Here is a 20,298-nt window from a genome sequence, read left to right as displayed (position 1 = left end):
AAATGAACAAATCACTAGGTGTTTGTTGGTCACGAGATCAACAAGCAGCAGGGAATCTCTCAACCTCGCCACTCACCCAGCGTACGTCAGCCGCCTCCGAGCTCAATCATTCTTTATTTATTCTTCAAATCAACCACAATAACAACATAATTCTATCGAACCCCCCAATCTCATACACTTGAGCAATACAAAAAATGTCGTCAAGCGCCAGCGCCGAGAAGCCTAAAAGCACCCATGAGCGACCCATTACAACACGTACGCTCTCTACCTTTTTGTTTCACAGGGCTAACTGTTACGTAGAAACTGACAAAGATGACGACTGGGAAATCGTGAATGAAAAGGATAGCCAAGTCTCGAAGGATCAACTCAAGAAAGAGAGCGACTTGGAGAAGGGCACTGAAGAGTCTTCGAAAGAGATGACTGAGGAGGAACGCAAGAGAGAACTAACAAAGGCAAAGTGGGCGGGCATGCAACAGCAGGCGGGCGGGGTATATCCTCATCGAGAGGTCAAAGTCCCAAGCTATCCGAAATTCATGGGAGATTGGTAACAGGCACAAAAGGTGCCCGATGGACTGTTTGGCGCGGTTATGCTGGGTAGAAGAGTCCTGGGCAGAGTTCGGGTGCTGTGCTGGTACATCAATCAGGCAACATCCTGTTCACGAGGGCACGATTCGAAACGTGAAAACATTGGGTAGATCGTAATAAACAAGTTGTACAAATGCTTCTGGCAATGCCATCTATTCATACCCAACCCATTCTTCCTCAACGCCAAAAATACAAGGTGAAACCAACCATCCAACGCCAAACAATGATATACAAGTCAAGACATTAAGGAGGCGTCAAGGGCATCTTTTCCTTGAGCTTGAATTCCGCGTATGGCCCAAATCGCCATCGCTTACTGTTCTCCTCCACCCACCAGCGAGCTATAGAAGCTCCTTCTTGTACCCAGTTTTCGACTGCGTGAATCTCCTCAGGTGACAAGACATGTTGTCTATGAAGCTCATGTCTGATACTATCAATAAAGGATCCAAACTCGAAGCCTTGGATTGAGTACTCTTCACGTGGATCGTTGGTGAGGTTGGTGAAGCGCCATTCAATGTTGTCGATGAGAGGCACAACGAGGTGACGTTCGGGGTAGCGGGCGTCGCGGCCGGTTATCATGGCACGGCCAGGGTTGACGACTGTGAACTGCCAATTTCCCTGACCGGTAGTTTCGTTCTGGTTTATCTGCGGGCGAATGAGGGACTGTCCCTCGTAGTTGCGCATCAGATCAGAGGCAACCTGTTGGCTGCCATTGTTCAAAGAGCCTGTCTCGACAAGGAGGTCAAGGATCGTGGGTAAAATCTGCGATGAGTGTACTGCATCGTGAACGTCGAAAGCCGGCAGCAACGGATGCGAAAGCACCAAAGGAACGTGATCGACGCCGATGTTCGGATTGTAATACGGGGAAACAATGCCATTTTCAGGCATCGAAAGACCGTGGTCGCCGACAAACACCATCAAAGTCTCGTTGGCAACACCTTGCTCATCCAGAAGATTCAGAACCTTGCGCAGCCACTGGTCGTCGTAATTTTCGGTGTTGATGTAATGCGATAGCATGTCGAGACCGTTCGCAACTGGGACGTACTTCTCCTTCTCGGGCAGCTTGAAGGCGTGATGGCTTGTGCTGGTAATGTGTGAGAGGAAAACACGCTCGTTCTTCTCCTTTGCCGAGACAAAGGCATCGCGAATATAATCTTCAAGGGGATCCTCCTCGAAAGCGAAGGCATTGATGTTAGGCAGCGTGACGCGACCGTGAGTCGCATTGTCCGATTGTAGATACTCTCGATTGATGATGTGTTCATCAGGGAATCCGATACCAGCTACCATTTCGTACTGCTTGTCGTACGCCATGGTAGAGGCCTGATAGAAGTAGGATTGCCAATGCGACCCATTGTAGGCATGCGATTCGTCACCTGCGGAAGCGCTCACCTGGTTCATGGCATTGAAGATTTGTGGGAGACACGGTTGGTATAGGTGGTGTTTGTAATCAAGGTTGAAATCTGCCAGTAGAGGTGAAATACCACAAAGCGTGCCCTCTAAACTCTTGAGTGTATATGTCGCTGTCGTGTGGGCGTTGGTGAAGCGAACGCCGCCTCGCTTCACTTGGTCCGACTTCAAGTGGTTGAAACCATCATCGTAGTCGCCAGTGATGAAGTTCGCAGTCGGGGTCAAAGTCGCGAGTCGGCGCATGGCATCCGGTGGAAAGCCATCTTCGCCATAGCTTTCGACCAATTTATCCCACACTACAGTGTCCTTCTTGAGAGGGAAGACATCGTTGCGGGTGCTTTCGAGGAAGAAGAGGAGAACGTGTCGGACGGGGACATCTTGTAGCTTGTTTCGTAGTTCGGAAATGACATCTTTGTCGAGGTTTGAGATTCTCAAGGGATCGGCGTCTGCATTGTAGTGGTCTTTTCCATCATACCAGTCCTCAAAGCCGGACAACTTTGTGTCCTCAGGCAGCCATTCCATATTTGGCGGCATGCTGAGAGCTGACTTTTTGTCCCATGACCGGTGGATGCCAACGTCCAGAATCTGAGGCAGGTTTTGTAGGACAGGTGACGAGGCGGAAAGGTCGACGAAAGGCATCAATGCGGGCGTCCACGAAAGGAATATTAGGGATCGGTCGTTCGGTCGTTCGTATGATGCGTAAATGAGCATTAGAACAATGCAGGCAATTGCTGTGTAGACAATCATGTTGGTGACCACCTTGCAGGCAAAACGGGGCACCGACCGTCGTATTTCGGCATCCCACTCGACGATATCGTCGTACTCATCGCTGGTACGTTTGACTTGTTCCTCAATGTCCAGCTGCGGGACCTGGGAGTAATTGCTCTTGCGCAATACGTGTCGGCGGAACAGATGCCATGCTGTAGCAAAAGGCCAATTGACGACGTCTGCGAAGTAGCCATACAGAGTGTAGCCGATATTCTGGAATAGCCATGCTGAGACAAAGGTCGCGCAAAGGACCATAACAAACGACAGACTTCCCGAGAGTATTAGGGCTCGCGACGAGGGATCGGTAGGTAGGGAAACGTTTCGGAGATGGATTTCGGAGCCGGCGGCGAGGTAGAAGGAGACGAAGATGATGCTGAAGGCAGCATTGTAGAACATGAATAGGCCATTGCAGAGGGTTATGAGGACGCGCAGTAGGAACGGTAGACCGGTGACCCAGTGGTCAAGAAGAAGTCGGATAAAGGTGAGGACGGCGATGTCCTGGGCGACGAAGGAATAGCCCCATTCTCTCAGGAGGATAGGATGAACGGCTGTGTGATGGTCATGGATGTGAATGATCTTGGCACTCCACACGGCCAAGGCTGTGAAGGTGAAGAAGAATCGACGGTTGACGAAGCGCAAGATGGCGCTAGAGAGGCAACGTGCCACGGCCTTGGCAGGCGCGGGTATGCTCATAGTGAATTAAAGGTTGTACCGTAGAAGAAGAGTCGGAGAAGAGAAGAGAAGAGAAGAGAAGAGAAGAGACAGCCGCAGGGGCTGTTGGCGGTTTCCTTTGGCGCAAAGGCCGAGGAAGTCAGCGATGGAGAAATTACCCAGTTGGTGGTCGCAAAGCAGTGCGAAACATGACAGACAAGCCAAAAGGGGGTCTTTTTTCGGTTCTCGTAAAACAAGCTTTGGCATAAGCAATAATGCCAAGATGTTGAAAGAGTGAATAAAAAAGGGAAGGGGTTCTATCACAATTCCACAGAAACGAAACAGGGCCCACGTAAGCTATATGTATCCATACAATTACACTTTTTAGTCAAAAAGAGGCGCTGTCATGCTCTGTTTCACGTTATTTCCATTGCCCGGACAGCATTGAAGATCAATCTGCTATTGCTGTTACTGGCGGGGTACAGTAGATTGAAGGAAGCCTCGTTTCGTCGCTCCAGGTTGTTCAGGGGTCTAGATCCGCTATGACGGGCCGGGGAAGACGATGATTGGGGCTGCCGGGTCATTCTTCCAGGGGCTCGGCGACGCCAAAGAGGGGCACGAAGCCAAGAAAAGAAGTCTAGAATACGCCCGGGCGGTAAGCTCTAACTTTTCCTCTGATGATTCTGTTGATTCAGCCCTGTGCTACTATTCCCTCGACAAGAATAGAAAAGACTGGTACATTCTGATCTCAATCAGCTCCATACTTGTAGCAGTCCTTTGTCCCAAGTTTTACTCTGTACATTCTGCAGCCTTGAAGCAATGGAGCGATGATCTTCTCCACTACATTACCCAGGCAGTAACAACTGACTCGATGAATCGGTCACCACTGCATTAGGCTATTGCCGAATATGCACTTTTTTACATTAAAGGGAACCCAAATCACAATGATGAATGTGCCGCTGTCATCAGATGATACCTACAAACATTGCCACAGTTCCTCAAACCTTCCAATCTCTGCTAACTCACCGCAGCCCATACTGGCTCTTGCTCCGCCCCCAATTTGAGACATCTCGCGTCTACCAATGGAAGCCAACAGGTCGTAAAGAGTTATGGGTCCCCGGAGACTCCTGACCCTGCTAATGGATACTTGCACACTCGGCTGATGGCGGCGAGTCGCAAAGTACTTTTTATCATCAGCCATTCCAATTGAATGGAATTGTCTTCCACCATAAATGCACTTTTGCGTATTCTCCAGTGGCAAATAATGATGTTTAGAATATATTTCCACATGATAACTCCAAAGAAATCGACTGGAAGAGGCGGAGCATATGGCGTTGAAAGCAACTCTAAACATGTCGGATAGGAACAACACCTCCGCCAACAAATTGACTTGCAAAATGGTTGGCAGACAGAGTATTCTTAAAAAAGGACCAACCTTCATTTGCACCTCTTAATCTACACAGCCAAATCCACCATAAAAAAAAAGAGAATAAATAGCTCACAGACACTACAACTTCCCACATGCGCGAGTTCCAGAAATTACAAAGGTGTAGGGTAAACTCCAACTCACCAACCCATAGAGCGTTCGAGTTGCCTACTCTGAGAAAGACGAAAAGCTCAAAGGTGTTGGAGAAAATGCAAAGAATCTCTATGTGGATTGCGCATAAGCTGCTTATATCCTTTAGACGAAACAATGATCATATTCCGGATTCTAGATAGAGAGAGATTTGGATGAGATGGGATGACCTCGGGCTCGGCGGGTTCCTCGCTAATCCCGCTAATATGCAATTAACCACCATCGTCCAGGCGTCTTACCCCCTAGAGATGTCACTGACCATCAATACAAAGACACATGGAAACAACATGTACACTCAAGAACTAGTAAAGTAAAGATACCCCTCTGTTAGTTAGTAATTCCAGACACTGATGAGACCCAGGCCAAGCAAACAAAAGATTCCTCGTACAAGTACAAGCAAAGTCCGGACAGGCTGCATCACTTGTAAGAAGCGTCATGTCAAATGTGACGAAGCCAAACCTCAATGTGGTAACTGTACCAGAAATCGACGGAAATGTGAAGGCTACATCTTACCGACCAAGAAAAGAAATGTATCACCTCCTCAAATTCGATGGGACTCGAAACAAGTTACTCGCGTCGCACCTTTGAAGGCTCAGCTGCATCTCGTTCATGATTGTCTTGACTTTAGAGACGCTGATAGCGTGATTTACTTTGATGAATTTGTGGGAGTTGTGCAGAGTCCGTGGATCGCCGCTGGCTTCAACAACGACCTGTGGGCTGTGACATTACCACAGGTGGCTCGCACAAACGACGTGGTACGGCATGCTGCTATTGCTATCGGAGCTTTGAGCAAGTGGTTTGCCAAGAATCACCATGGACCACTCGGATCATCGCAGATTATTGAGAGTGAAGCTGCACAGAACGACCCAGATTATCGAAATGCTGTTGCTCATTACTGCCATGCCTTGAGGTTACAGAGTCAACAGCCCTGTATGCAAGATGCAGTGTTTCTTTCAATCCTGTTCCTCTGTTTCGAGATCCTGCGCGGTAACAGGAAAGCCGCCTTGGATCACATCAACCATGGCTTGGCCATGCTACTTGCCCTGGTCACAGACCCAGATTCACGACTGATGACATCCGTCGCCCCTAACCCGAAGCCTCTCATTGCAGTGGTGGCAGACATCTTCACCCACTTACTGCCTCAGATTCGATTGATTCTACAAGGAAGTGTTGGTCAAAGTCCAGCAGTGCCCAACTTTGCAAAAGGTCTACGAGCTAAACGGGAGACGGTCGAGTCCTTCATGAGACTGGTTGGTGACTTGCCCAGATCTTATCGTCCCGCTGACAAGCTCCCACCCGTGCTCGACAGCCTGGACGAATTTGAGAGACATTGGATGACAGGTCGAAACGCAAAACTGGCTGTAGGCCCTCTGCTGATGGAGGCTGTCCACAAGTCTGGTGCTTTGGACTCGACTGATCCTAGCATGATGTCGGACTTATGGAAGCAAATCATGGCCGACCCTCGCATACAAGAGATTTGCGAAGCTTCCACGAAAGAACTACATGCGCTTGAAGCTGCCTTTATGCCACTGTTCAATCGTGCCATCATGTCTGACCCTGGATCAGCTGAATACATGAGGGCTATTCATCTGCGGCTACACTATTTGGCTACGTGTACGTTTGAGGATCTCACACACTTTCACGACCCTGCACCAGTTCAGGCCAAGACGCCACTGTTTCGCGAGTATCTATCCCTGGCAGACATAAGTCTACGAACAGCAAAGCAAGGCTTGAAAAGCCCAGCGCATCACCTGTCTTTAAAGTGTAGCGTAGCTTTACACCTATTCCTCATCTCGATGTTCTGTCGAGATGCCTTACTGCGGGACGAAGCCATGTGGATGTTGAAAGACTACCCCGGGCAGGATGGTATATGGAATGCGCGCTCGCTGTATGTGCTGGCTCTCAGGAACAGAAGCGTGGAGCGCATCAATGCTGTAGACGGTACACTTTCAGAGCAGTGGCGTCGTCTGTTACGAAGAGAATATTTGTTCGAAGAAGGTGGTCAACGGATTGTGTTTTGCTTTTTGGACAAAGACCCAGTGAATGGGGAATGGGGGTTAGTGGAGGAGACTGCTGAAGTTAGGGGTGATCTAGATGCGGTTCAGTGGCACAGAAGGCCTCTGTCGGCAGCCGGGAAGCCTTTGATGGGGGATGTGATATCGCTTTGGCCAGAGCTGACGAAGTGAGGGAGGCGATCGAGTTGATCAGGCAGCCGAGACGAGAGATGGTACGGCTGAAAGATGAAGTGCGCATATCAGCAATCTCGTCTCTCTGTTTCTGACCTGACAGTGTCAGATAATACTTTGCCATTGGATACTGGCATCAAAAAGGATCTCCACTCTGAAAGATGCGAGAAAAGTGGAACTCGTAAACATCCAAAAACGGTAATCGTCTTTACGAGCCGTGCACAAGAGAAAGAGAAGAGAAGAGCATCAAGAGAGAACCAAGTCAAGATGTGAGACGACAGGAGGACCATAAAGTCTTGGACTTTGGCTACCGTTTATTCTCGCACTCACTCAATAGATACACTCATTTCTCTTGCACCTTTTCTTTACAATTTATTATTCTTTTTGTCGGTGACTTACTCCTCCGTTACGCCTCTCACTGACCTCGAATTGGTGCACATACCGGCAACCACATAGGTAACATATTCATCTCTCCTCTTCTCTTGATCCAAATCTGGCTCTAACATGTTGCCGAGCCAGATCGAAATAACCCCATGTTGCCTCCCAAATGGCTGCCGATACGAACCCTCCCAATGAAAACGGCAGAGAACAAGAGAAATCCCCTTCTGTAACCGACAACAACGAGCGACCGCAAAGAACACCCAAAGTCTCCGACTACCTTCGAGTGTTCAACTACGCTACAAAATGGGACTTTTTCATATATGCTCTAGCCTCAGTCGCTTCAATCGGCGCTGGAATCACCATGCCTTTGATGAACATCATCTTTGGTCAACTTGTCAATCAGTTCACAGAGTTCTCCCAACCCGGCACCGGAACCTCCTCTGAAGGCTTTCGAGATATCTTGGACAAACAAGTACTGTACATCGTGGGCCTCTTCATCGGTCGCTGGGGTCTCAATACCATCAACAAGTACTGCTTCCGGATGATTGGTATCCGACTGTCATCTGCCATTCGTCTTCATTACCTTGAATCCCTGTTCTCACAGTCCATCCATGTTATTGACTCGATGCCAGCTGGTGCACCAGCGACTGCCATCACCTCTACGTCCAACACCCTTCAAGTTGGCATCTCAGAGCGCTTAGGCACCTTTTTGGAGTACAATGGCACAATTTGGGCCTCAATCATCGTCGCATTCGTTTGGAGCTGGGACATCACTCTCGTCACAGCAAGCATAATACTATACATGGCCACTGTCCTGTCAATCACAATGCCAATTCTTGTCAAGGGCCAGACTGCGACCGTGGCTGCAGATGCTCAAGGTACAGCTATAGCGAGCGAAGCGTTGCAGGGCATCCGTCTTGTCACAGCCTGCGGTGCCCAGTCTCGAGTCGTGTCGCGATACCAGGAATGGGTCCGAAAAGCTATGGTACAAGGCCAGAAGATCGCACCCTTTACTGGCATGCATCTTGGCTTGATAGTGAGTCTCTCAATATCTTCCCCCAACACCTTCAATGCTAATAGACAGTAGTTCTTCGGTGTCTTTGGCGCATTCGGCCTATCCTTCTGGTACGGTACTAAGCGATACATCGACGGCGCGATCGACAATCCTGGAGTTATCATCATTGTACTCATGTCAGTCATGTTAATCATCACGTCTTTGGAGCGTGTCGCGACGCCTCTTATGGCTATCAGTAAATCCATGATCGCCGCCTGCGAGTTTTTCACTGTTATTGATGCCCCGCTACCTACCTCCGGTTCCCTCAAGCCAGATACCACATCATGCGACATTGTCTTTGATGGTGTTACCTTTGAGTATCCAAGCCGTCCTGGTGTTTGTGTTCTTGATGCTTTAAACCTCTGCATCCGCTCTGGGCAAAACACGGCCATTGTCGGACCATCAGGCTCTGGTAAAAGCACCATCGTCGGGCTGCTAGAGCGCTGGTACTCCCTGAAGGAACATCACATCCTCCCTCAGGTCGTCCAAGCGGCACCGAAGCAAAAGGCCGATGAAAGCACTGAAGGTATGTCTGAAAAGACTGTCGAAGCTTCTACAAATGTCGCGCTGGCCGGTATGATCTCAATTTCGGGTCACAATATTGAGGATCTTGATCTCAAATGGTGGCGATCACAAATTGGACTGGTCCAGCAGGAGCCTTTTCTTTTCAACGACTCCATCTTCCACAATGTTGCTCATGGCCTTATCGGCTCTGAATGGCAAGACGAATCCGAAGTCAAGAAGCGGGAACTCGTAAGCCAAGCATGCAAGGAAGCATACGCGGACGAATTCATCAATCGACTCCCCGATGTAAGTTATAACCCGGATCTCCTTCAGAACACCAATACTAACAATTGTGTCTAGGGTTATAACACTCGTGTCGGCGACGGTGGAGCAAAGCTCTCAGGTGGTCAAAAGCAACGTTTAGCGATCGCCAGAAGCATCATCAAGCAACCCCGTATCATCATCCTCGACGAGGCGACCAGCGCAATTGATGCGAAGAGTGAGAAGATCGTCCAGGCCGCTCTCGACAGAGTTACTCAAGGCCGCACAACCATCACAATTGCTCATCGTCTCTCTACAATCAAGAAGGCGGACAATATCATTGTTTTACAAAAAGGCAAGGTTGTTGAGCAAGGCGCCCACGCAGATCTCATTTCCAAGGCGGGGGTATACTCTGCTTTGGTTGGAGCACAGGCTCTTCGGGTCGCTGAACAAGCAGAGGACACAACCACTGTGCCCGATACTGAGAAGATTGAGCGGAACTCCGAGTTAGAGGTCACCAAAATGACTAGTTCGGTGTCTTCTGGAGACGAAGGCGGTGATGTTGGTAAGCCTCGAGGTTTCTTCCAGAGCTTTGGCCGACTTCTTCGTGAACAGCGTGGGAAATGGCCCAACTATTTGGGCATCATCTTGTCTTCCATGGCTGTCGCTGCCGCAACGCCTCTCCAAGCCTGGCTCTTTGCCAAAGCCATCGGGGTGTTTCTTTTCCAAGGCGATGAACTCAAAAGTGAGAGTGACTTCTTGGGCCTCATGTGGCTGGCTCTCGCTGGAGGCGTTGCCCTTTCTTATTTCTGCGAAGGCTGGATTGGTCTTCGCATCCAGTATTACATCAGCGCCGTCTACAAATCGCAGTACCTGAACGATATGCTATACCAGAAGATGGCCTTCTTTGACCAGGAGGAGAATTCCCATGGTACATTGAGTTCCAGAGTTTCAGGCGATGCGAAGCAGCTGGAAGAGCTTCTCGGTCTCAATCTTGCACTAATGATCTCCTCCATGTTCAATGTCATCGGTTGTATGGCTATATCTGTCGCTTTTGGCTGGAAGCTCGGCCTGATATGCATGTCTGTAGCTCTACCAGTCATGCTAGCTGCAGGCCGTTGGAAGCTCAAACATGAAGTTCACTTTGACAAGATGAACTCGGCCGTCTTTATGGAAAGCTCACAATTCGCGACCGAAGCAATCGAGGCAGTTCGGACCGTCTCTTCGCTTACAATGGAAGACTCGATCAATGGCCGTTATCGTGACTTGTTGGATGGCCATGTCAAAGCGGCAAACCGCAAAGCTCAATGGACTTCGGCAATTTTTGGCCTCGCAGACAGTATAAGCCTTGGCGTTCAAGCGTTGCTTCTGTGGTATGGAGGCACTCTCTTAGCCAGTGGCGAGTACTCTATGGAGGCTTTCTTTGTATGTTTTATGGCTGTAATCCAGGGTGCTGAGGCTGGAAGTACGGGGCTCGCCCTGGCGCCTAGCGTTGTGCAAGTTACAGTTTCTGCGAACCGAATTTTGGATGTGCAAAGGTCTGTAGATCCTGACCATCTGGACACGGCTATGCAACACTGTGCTGGCACAGACACTGAAGGGGGCGTGAAGATCGAGCTACGGGATGTCTCTTTCAAGTATCCTACTAGAGATGCCTCGGTTTTCGACCATTTGAACCTCACAATTGAGAAAGGACAATACGCTGCCTTTGTTGGAGCATCTGGGTGTGGCAAAACTACCATCATCTCACTTCTTGAACGCTTTTACGACGTGCAACCTGGGAACGGAGCAATTCTTTGTGGAGGCCAAGACATCAAGGACAGCAATGTCTTCAGATACCGAGAGAGTATTTCGCTTGTATCCCAAGAATCCGCCATGTTCCGAGGCTCAGTCCGCGATAACATCCTTTTTGGGATCTCTGATCCGGACTCCGTTTCTGACGAAAGGATTCATCAAGTTTGTCGCGACGCCTTCATCCATGACTTTATAGTTTCCCTTCCCGAGGGGTACAACACTGACGTCGGCCACAGAGGTGTGTCAATGTCGGGCGGTCAGAAACAGCGGATCGCAATTGCGCGTGCTCTGATTCGAGATCCTAAAGTCTTGCTTTTGGACGAAGCGACATCGGCTCTTGACTCGGAATCTGAGAAGGTAGTTGCAGCCGCGATTGATCAAGCGAGCAGCGGGAGAACTGTCATCTCTGTAGCTCATCGGTTGTCGACCATCCAGAATGCCGATGTTATCTTCGTTTTTGATGATGGGAAAGTGATAGAGAAGGGGACGCATACTGAGCTTGTCAACAAGCATGGTATTTATTGGGAAATGGTAAGTTACACAATTCAACAACACCAGTCCCTCGGAAACAGGTCGCTAACTCTCTGCAGTGTCAGAGCCAGGCTCTGGATCGATGATTGCAACGCACGTCTCAAAGGTTCTATACCAGCGCATGCCATGGCTCAATCTCTCATTTGTATCTTATATTCAATTTTGCTTGTTGCTTCAGTATGTATTTTACCTTGTCTTTACCATTTTATTCTCAACATAGACCGTCATGATACTCCTGCTTTGACTTTAGAATTGTTTTGCTTCGTGGAAAGAGGATTCGCTGGTACGGAGAATCGGTCCTCGGGAGAAAACATCTGACTACTTAAAATACGACAGATCAGATCAACGGAATTAATTAATTTATACAACTTTATTCCTTTTTCTATCTGACATTCAATACCTTTGCCGGTTACGCGGTAGAGCGGTTATATCTCCCTGTCATCTAAGCGTTAGTTAGCGCCTGGAAAGAGAATGCGAATCCGGTGTTAAAGGCAAGATAATTTACAAACGTAGGTGGCGTTCGGGCGTATGGCATTCAATCCAGGAATAACCCCTGTCGTAATACCACCTAAAAGTCCTCGCTGCAACATGGCATCATGGAGAAAACACAGCGCTTGCTCAGCCCTACTCCACGGCAGCGATCGACCACCCACTGTACACAGCCGACAGAGACAGAGGCTTAGACCGCCAAGTTGAAGTCCGTTGGACTACGTATTTTCTTCTGATAGGATTAATCCAATAACGTCTTTAACAGCGACTAGATAACCCACAAGAAGAGATTACTTGAAAACTAGTAGAGAGCCTTGCGTACTCGAGGAATATCTTATACCTCTTCTGTACTTCGTGCTTACGGCCTGAAACGGTCTCATGCAGCGCGATTGTCATGTCAGCTTCCCCACCCAGTTTTCTCATTTCTGACACTTGTTTTTAAACAAGCAATTGTCCATCTTCGAGATTAAGCTTTTAGCTTTATTCTTCTGATACTGTGTTTGTATATTCATCTATAAAAATGTCAGAAAAACAGCCTATCAGGCGATGTGTTGTTCTGGTGGATGGATGTGAATCGCGCGAGACAAAGAGTGAGTGGGTTGACTATTACACTAAGCAGCGACTAATTATTGCAGACGACACAAATTCTTCCACCATCACAAGGATCAAAGAGCTAACCTACGATGGACTGATTGAGTCAAATGGATATACCATTGCTCAAGCACGAAAGTACTATGTCGCTCCAAATAATGCCACAAAGTTGAGTGATCGCTTCAGGTCAAGGCCAACAAGCGACGAGTCGGATGCTCTGATCAAGGACATTGTGAGGGACATCTGCCTCACGCTGGAACGACCTCAAGATGAACTCTGGCTCTACGGTTCAGGTCACGGCGCCTTTATCGCTCGCGCTGTTGCCGGTATCATGCATCGACTGGGCTTGCCTAAGCCTGAAGACTTTGACGACCTCTTTGAGGCGAGTATTGCTCTTCTCAAAGCCCAGGCCAATGACGACTTCAAAAAAGGCCCTGAACTCCTTCAAAAGATCAAGAGTGGAGCTGCCGCACCTCCACAGATACCATTCGTTGGTTTGTTTGATACCACAAGCTACAGCTCAAAAACAGCATACGACATCTCGTTCAATTCATCAATCGAAGTTGTTCGCCACGCACTAGCAATCAACGAGAACCACTCCAACAAGACACCAGAAATCTTTCAAATTCCAGAAGATGCGGATATGACACATCGATCGCTCATCCAAGCCTGGTTCTTTGGTACCCATCAAGACATGGTGGGCGGCACAGCTCACGATGGGCTGTCTCTGTACCCGTTGCAGTGGATGGTTCTGGAGAGCATCTCCCTAGGACTCAGGCTCAACAGTACGGGAGATTCCAAGACCAGCCAGAATCATAACCCTATGTTATTGGTCTTCCCCCAGTATGCTGGAAGTTTGCCGTCGCTGGATGGTTCAGAAGATATCGAGTGGCGTCTTCAATACACAAACGGACTTCGAACCAGCATGTTTGACCTTCAGGCCGCTCATGGAAAGAAGTCGGCTGCGGGAGTTGAGATGCACTCTATCAAACTGGACATAGACTGTTACAAACGCCCTGCGAACCGAAAGGTCTTTGGGTCTGATGGTACTCTGAAAGGATGGTGTGATGTTGGTAAGGATCGACGACTCGTCTTGACAATATGGACATTGCTAATGCGCTTTAGGACCATACGGAAACATGCTTCACCCCTCATTATTCTGCATTCTCGATAGATATCCTCGACATAACGACCTTAACAACTTCAAGGTTCTCAAGAAGCCGATTTCTGATTTCCAAGACGCACACCTCGTTGCAGAACAAGAAGGACTAGCTCCATGGCTTAAAGACATGCAACTCGAAGCAAGTGGAGTCAAAGCCTTTCGAATTCTGGTCTGTGGAAAAACAGGTGTTGGGAAATCGACTCTGATCAACAAGGTATTTGGTGTCGAGATGACCGATGAGTCGCAGTCATATGAGCAAGGAGTCCACGATATTAATGTTGCTTTTGAGTCTCCGAAGCATCCGGGGCTTTTGATCCACGACTCAAGAGGTTGGCAGGCAGGTAGCGATACAGAGTTGGACTTGATTGCAAAGTTTCTCAGACACAGGGCATACCAAGAAGATCCAGCAGAGGCTCTTCATGTCATTTGGTAAGTTGATCTATCTTGGTTGAAGCCACAAACTTACCATAGTTAGGTTCTGTGTCGATTCAGATGTCGCTCGTATTGAAGAAGCCGACAAGCGAACATTCGCCACTATCGCTCAATACTCGCATCAAGTCCCCGTTTTCGTCGTCGGGACAAAGAAGGATAAACTCACAGCTCAGCGCTACAGGGATCATCTAGACCAACTCATGGAGAAGATGGATGACTACAAGGAAGCGAAGAAGATTGCTGAGGCAAAAGCCAACGAGAAAGCTGAGGAGCAATTCGCCGAGTTGAGAAACCAACTCTCTCAGATCGACCACTACAAGGCCGATGGCTTCTGCTGTCTGTCTAAGAGTGAGTAGCCCGTTGGCGTCAAACAGCTTGTACTGACAGCTTTAAGATGACGACGCCGGAGTTAAAGACCTCCTCTCCCAAACCCTCGACCTTATCGTCGACGAACGTGTACGTCTCTTCTGTGTTGCCGCTCAAGTCGTTGATGTTGAACAGAAGATCAACTCAGCGATAACAGAGTGCATGAGACTAGGTACACATGCTATCCGCACCGCTGCCGTTCCCCTTCCATGTTCAGGTATTATCGGAACACCGACTGTGTCACGACTGATCTGCGAACATGTGCTCCAGTGCTTTGGCTTCCCAAAGACTGCCCCCGCTGAAATCGAGAGAATCATGACAGATATAGTTATGAGCAATTTTAAGGACTTCATGAAGGTCTCGCTATCTCAATTCGCGGTGATGAGTGCTGTTGCAGTGGGTGCTGCGATTCCAACAATGGGTATCGGTCTTATTATCGGCGCGGCCAACTCTCTCTTCTCTCTTCCGCCAACTGCGAGGATGCTGCTCAAGTGTTCGTGCGACATGATTTTGATTCTCGAACGGTCTTTTCGATACGGCGGAAAGTACGTTTCTACCAAACAAATAGAAGATGCGGCCAAGTATTACGCTAAAGAGATGATTACGACATTTAATGGCAAAGAGAAACGTCTACAACAGCAGGTCCACGATGAGATTGATCACCTCATCCCACTCAAGAAGGTCAACGTGGGATTCAAGTTTAACAAGTTGAGATCATCAGTGGAAGAGGTCGTGTACCGCAACAGATTCGGTAATCCTCCTGACTATTCGTCAATAAGAAGCCCCTCTGTCGTTGGCTCGGACATTGATTCCAATAGGCCTGTCGAACTGGACGCTGGGCCTGTCATCTCTGAATTATCTGGTGGAGAAGTCAACTTACCAAGTCTGTCAAAGTCTGAAGAGAAGCCGCCTATGGAACTTGACTCGACCGAGATTCACTCAAAAAATAACCCTCAACCAACAAGTACAAATTTGTTTGGACCTGCAGCGACAGGCCCATCACTAGCCAACGGGCTTGTTGAGCTTCATGTGCAACCGCCTGAGCTAGAAGGTAACGCTCCGAGTGATGTCGAGTCGACTAGACGTCTACTAGAAGCTCCGCAAATGGCAGAAAGGAGTAAACCTGACTCGTCTAGTTCTCGGTGGACAAGTAAGCTGTCGTGGAAGTTAAGCCGGAAATCGAAGACTTTGAAGCAATGAGGGAGTACAAGTCGTGTTTGTTTATTGATCAAGTAGTAGATACCAAGTCCTTAGAAATCTGTGTGAATATAATTCGTTCTTCTTCTTTTCACATCACAATGCTGGCCAAGACTATCCTTTCGGGTGTTCGTGAATGCAAAGAGAATGAACATGCCCGAGTACATACATGTGCTTTTCCATCAATTGTCATTCATAATTTATCCTTTAGATTGTTCTGGCTACGCAATATATATTTATTTATACATGAATCCATATCTTCCTTGCTCGAGATTCAACTCATTCCACTCACGCATCCTCCCCAGCTCAAAACCATGCGTATCCGCGATACCCAGGTCCAGGTTTTCTCTCACCCGATGCAGCTTTTCAGGCGTCCCTTGGAGAAAGAACCAAGTTATTTGTAGAGGATATATCAAAAGCAACGCCAAGTTTGCTGTGTCTCCGCCTCGTAGAGCCCATGATGAGAAACGACATATTTCCAGTGTCAGAAAGTCTATTCTGGCAGGGTCCACGTTATATTGGTCGTGGTCGGGTATAATGTTAATCTTTAGGCAGTCACATGGCTGGATAAGACAAAGAAGTATCGCGTAACAGACTGCAAGAGATGCGCAGTCCATAGGATCGTCAGGTAGTTGACCTTGGCTGTTCTCCCTGGTAGTTGGATCGAGGGTACATATCCACGGTATATTGCGCAACCAGGCGTGTATTCTATCGATAAGTGACTGCACTCGTTGTCGGAAAGCTTCTCGTGTATCAGGATGAATAAAGGTGGACTTGCGAAGTCTATCGTAGTCCTCAATAATGCCGGGAAACTGGGCGAACATGTCGAGGAGAAGATCAAACTTTTCTGGCGTCTCGCCCTGTGGTATGCAGTGGATACTCGCCCATTGCGGTTGTTCAAGAAAGATTCGTTTTCTTTGATGTCCAGCCGAAAGTATCTATACAGTTTAGCCAACATCTCGAAAGAGTCCAACCTTGGAATACATACGATGAAGTATCTTGCTACGCGCCAAATTTGTCTCTCTGCTTCAGTTTCTAAGGGCTTTGGACCCCGAGACTGCAACTAATATGCCAGTTAGTAGGCTGCATGATCGGGCATTACAGTACTTACCAATCTCCCCAAACCGTCGTAATGCAAGAGCCACGCGGTAGGCTGTGAGAAAACCACATTTTCATAAACGCAAAGACACATGACGCCCATTATTGTGCCCATATCTGTACTTGAGCTATTTATCTCGGACCGGAGTTGTGTTAGGGCATACGAGTAGAGGCGCAGGCCCTGGTTGCAGGCTTGTTTGTCCTGGTGTATTCTCCCAAAGTACATGGCTGACAAAGCGTATATGCATGATTGATGAAGTGGCGACTTGTGTTCTGTCAAAAGTGCAGGAAGAACGCCTGTCACGAGTGCCGGATCATACCGGAATGATGTTGGGGATAGCTTTGATAGAGTATATGGAAGGAAAAGCGTTTCTTTTGGTGGCAAAAGGGTATGTATCTGTGGTTTAATAAATTGCGGGCTGAGATTCTTTGTACATTTTGCAGAGACGACTATGCGATTGCATTGTTTTGGCTTGGGCCGTGATGGTATAACGTTGGAGACAAAACGCGTCCCTTCATCAACAAACTTGAGTTGACTGTGATAACCCGAACAAGCAAGACCTGCATTTATACAACGTTGACAATGAGGTTGCTGTTCGTCTGAAGGTCATAGAGTCAGTGGCTGTGAGATGACATGATTTCAGTTATTGGGTGACGCACCGCATTTAACCTTGCGTTCTACGCAGGTCCCGCACCGTTTGATGCGTCTCCCGTGCCTTGCCATGTGGGGTGGAGTACTCGGACTGCAATATAATGCAGCTAGCAGGTGTGTAGATCGACCCCGAGGGAGAGGTCGAGATCTAGATTGTAGAAAGCTGTTCCCGTTTGTTGTTTTGGGGGTAGAGTGATGAAATACCCTGTAAGGAAGGGCGGAAAGAGATTCATGGGACGAAGCTGACAGTCAGCACGGATTGAGTTAGTCCAGTTTTTCCACCCTGGGCAGGGCTTGGCTACTAAATACGAAGTAGGAGCGTTCTAGAACAGTGAGCCGCAGCAACACCGTTGTCGATCTTTGGTAAATCTAGGAGAGAAGGCCGAGTGAACCATTATACAAGAGCATTCAATGGCATTCTCCATCATTAGATTGATAAAGACATTCTTTAATTTGATGTCTTCCTTGTCGACACAATACCTGCCCAATTAAGAACCCTGAGCATCATCATTTATTAGCTTAATCATCAGCAGTTGCCACCCGAGAGTTCCGTTCTAGGGCCGGCTCCGAGATCCCCCCGATGGTGATGAGATGCAATGTCGATCATTGGCGACAGATCCGACTTTCCGGAACTGATGGTAAAGAAAAAGCAAATTATCTCGATCCTTACAGAACCTTTCTACCCAAAGAATGCTAAGAACCCTTGGGCTGTCTAACTGTCCCTGGTAGCCTCCCACTTCTCGTCCACTGATATTACTTGATGCTCCCAAGTCTAAAGTCGCGTGGCTGTCCCCCTCGCTGCTAGAAACTCAAAACCACGCCAGCATTGCGTTTTGAACTGCCTCAGTTGTCCTAGTCTCACAGACCTATTCCAAAGTTTGCCTGGCGGCAGTTGGCGGGAGTTCCCTCGGCTGAAGCCTTGTGGAGCTAGCTGTCTGCGCGTACGTGCCATGGCATCCCGTGGCAGATTAACAGATTGCCAGTTTCATCGTAAGGAGGCTTGAAACTATCGATTTCAAGGATTGTGTGTCTAACAATGCCAGGCGACAAATGAAGCTGAGACGGTACCCAAAGTCTGACCGGCGTCTGGCTTTCAAGCCACCTGCAATAGGCACATTCTAGAACCTTACATTGAATCGGGCACTCAGCTGGCCAGCTATTTTATAGGGCCGATAATCTCTGAAAATGTGAAACAAAAAACACTGAGGATGCACTGCATCCTTGCATGATAAAGTATCGGCCAAACCCACACTCACCGAGTTATCATCCTTGCCAAAGTCTAGTCGCAGATCATTCATCATGCATTCAACGGCTGCGCACATCTTGTTTGTTTTGGGCATGGTATCATGCATCCACGGAACTTCAGCCCAAACCACCGTGTTCATAATGGACGGCGGAGGCAATTTCAACTGTCCGGGAGTCCTTCGTAATAACGACAACAACGACCAGAAAACATACTGTTGTGTCGGCGGTGAACTCGATCTCAGCACCTGTCAAGGCTGGCCCATCTGCACAGGCAGTTCCTGGGAGCCGAAGCCGATTACCTGTGCAACTACGATACCTATCAGTGCCACAGATTACAATGCACAAATCAAGAGCGCAAGATCGAAATATCTTGAGGATGACACGCTATCAGTGACTAGCGATTCTATGTCCTCTGCAACTGTGGATAAGAGTGGCAGCCAGCAGGCGGCTACTGCATCAGCTACTGGTGCGGCAGCTGAGTCTTCAACAACGGGTAATGGCGCTAGTGTCGTGATACCAGGTCTGGCAGGTGGATTAGTGGGAGGTTTGATGGGTTTGTGGAATGCTCTGTAGAGACGGTTCTGAAAGCTAGAGCAGATGATTGTGTCGAAGTCGTCTGATCACATGGCATCGACGACGTGGCATCAATGAGACATGAGTGTATGAGCTACTGATTTCTGTCAACTTTATTTATGTACTTGACTAGTATATGCACAACCCTTCTTTCGCCGTTTTGAGAGGTCGTTGAAGCATTGTAGGCGACCTAAACAAACACTTCGTTTGATCTGAGCCACCATTTAGGCCCAAATCACAGCCTACTCAAGCACATACGACCATACCTATCAGAGAACTCGGGATCCCGTCCGCTCTCCCATAGATAAGCTGGTAAGGGGCGGATTAGTAGTTGGGTCGGTGACGACCAGCGAATCCCCGCTGTTGTATGTTTTTTTATGTTTTTTTTGCAGTATAACACGATAATTAATGTAACTAGATCAAGTAATATTGTTCTTGTTTGAGTGTGATGCCAGAGACCTGTGGATGGATGAATGGTAGCATAAAGACGTTCATGGTGTTTGGTTCAGGCCCATGCTTGACCTGTTCATATATGAAGGTTCAGCTAATACTCTGTCAAGTAACTTGAAATTGGTCTAATTATGAGTGATTTCGCATACTTATTATATTTGATGCGCGCAAAAAATAATTCTCAAGCTCCATACAATTCCAAGCAATGCTCCCGAGCATGATATAACTCCAGGCCGAACTGGGCTCTCCAGTAACATTAACAAGTTTAGGTGCTTTCCTACCTTCAAGATTGTTGACCGCTTGTTCAGTCTACGCAGAATTTTACGTCGCCCCGGTACCGATAGCTTC

General features: G+C 48.2%; 7 protein-coding genes across 7 annotated transcripts; 5 read left to right on the top strand and 2 right to left on the bottom strand.

Moving 5' to 3' along the window:
* Positions 1 to 194: 194 nt before the first annotated feature.
* On the top strand, positions 195 to 548 carry FSST1_008357 (uncharacterized protein; the record flags this gene model as incomplete). The annotated part of the gene is made up of 2 exons (XM_083225234.1): positions 195 to 255; positions 301 to 548. 2 exons carry the CDS (start codon positions 195 to 197, stop codon positions 546 to 548), a joined length of 309 nt encoding a protein of 102 aa, XP_083084318.1.
* Positions 549 to 828: 280 nt separating this feature from the next.
* On the bottom strand, positions 829 to 3,450 carry FSST1_008356 (alkaline-phosphatase-like protein; the record flags this gene model as incomplete). Its single annotated transcript, XM_083225233.1, has 1 exon — positions 829 to 3,450. The coding sequence occupies one exon, from the start codon at positions 3,448 to 3,450 to the stop codon at positions 829 to 831; it is 2,622 nt and encodes an 873-aa protein (XP_083084317.1).
* A 1,740-nt stretch (positions 3,451 to 5,190) lies between these two features.
* Positions 5,191 to 7,170, top strand: FSST1_008355 (Zn(II)2Cys6 transcription factor domain-containing protein; the record flags this gene model as incomplete). Its single annotated transcript, XM_083225232.1, has 2 exons — positions 5,191 to 5,294; positions 5,346 to 7,170. 2 exons carry the CDS (start codon positions 5,191 to 5,193, stop codon positions 7,168 to 7,170), a joined length of 1,929 nt encoding a protein of 642 aa, XP_083084316.1.
* Positions 7,171 to 7,717: 547 nt separating this feature from the next.
* Positions 7,718 to 11,781, top strand: FSST1_008354 (P-loop containing nucleoside triphosphate hydrolase protein; the record flags this gene model as incomplete). The annotated part of the gene is made up of 4 exons (XM_083225231.1): positions 7,718 to 8,587; positions 8,639 to 9,415; positions 9,470 to 11,695; positions 11,755 to 11,781. 4 exons carry the CDS (start codon positions 7,718 to 7,720, stop codon positions 11,779 to 11,781), a joined length of 3,900 nt encoding a protein of 1,299 aa, XP_083084315.1.
* A 923-nt stretch (positions 11,782 to 12,704) lies between these two features.
* Positions 12,705 to 15,935, top strand: FSST1_008353 (uncharacterized protein; the record flags this gene model as incomplete). Its single annotated transcript, XM_083225230.1, has 5 exons — positions 12,705 to 12,774; positions 12,820 to 13,848; positions 13,901 to 14,366; positions 14,413 to 14,717; positions 14,764 to 15,935. 5 exons carry the CDS (start codon positions 12,705 to 12,707, stop codon positions 15,933 to 15,935), a joined length of 3,042 nt encoding a protein of 1,013 aa, XP_083084314.1.
* A 233-nt stretch (positions 15,936 to 16,168) lies between these two features.
* On the bottom strand, positions 16,169 to 17,754 carry FSST1_008352 (uncharacterized protein; the record flags this gene model as incomplete). Its single annotated transcript, XM_083225227.1, has 5 exons — positions 16,169 to 16,870; positions 16,921 to 16,995; positions 17,044 to 17,258; positions 17,613 to 17,630; positions 17,691 to 17,754. The coding sequence occupies 5 exons, from the start codon at positions 17,752 to 17,754 to the stop codon at positions 16,169 to 16,171; spliced, it is 1,074 nt and encodes a 357-aa protein (XP_083084313.1).
* Positions 17,755 to 18,981: 1,227 nt separating this feature from the next.
* Positions 18,982 to 19,500, top strand: FSST1_008351 (uncharacterized protein; the record flags this gene model as incomplete). Its single annotated transcript, XM_083225226.1, has 1 exon — positions 18,982 to 19,500. The coding sequence occupies one exon, from the start codon at positions 18,982 to 18,984 to the stop codon at positions 19,498 to 19,500; it is 519 nt and encodes a 172-aa protein (XP_083084312.1).
* Positions 19,501 to 20,298: the final 798 nt, after the last annotated feature.

Source organism: Fusarium sambucinum, chromosome II (genome assembly GCF_050947815.1).
Source record: "Fusarium sambucinum isolate potato_lamoka chromosome II, whole genome shotgun sequence".
Classification (NCBI taxonomy): domain Eukaryota; kingdom Fungi; phylum Ascomycota; class Sordariomycetes; order Hypocreales; family Nectriaceae; genus Fusarium; species Fusarium sambucinum.
The sequence above is the reverse complement of the archived record's forward strand: the minus strand, read 5'-3'. Positions and strand labels throughout refer to the sequence as shown.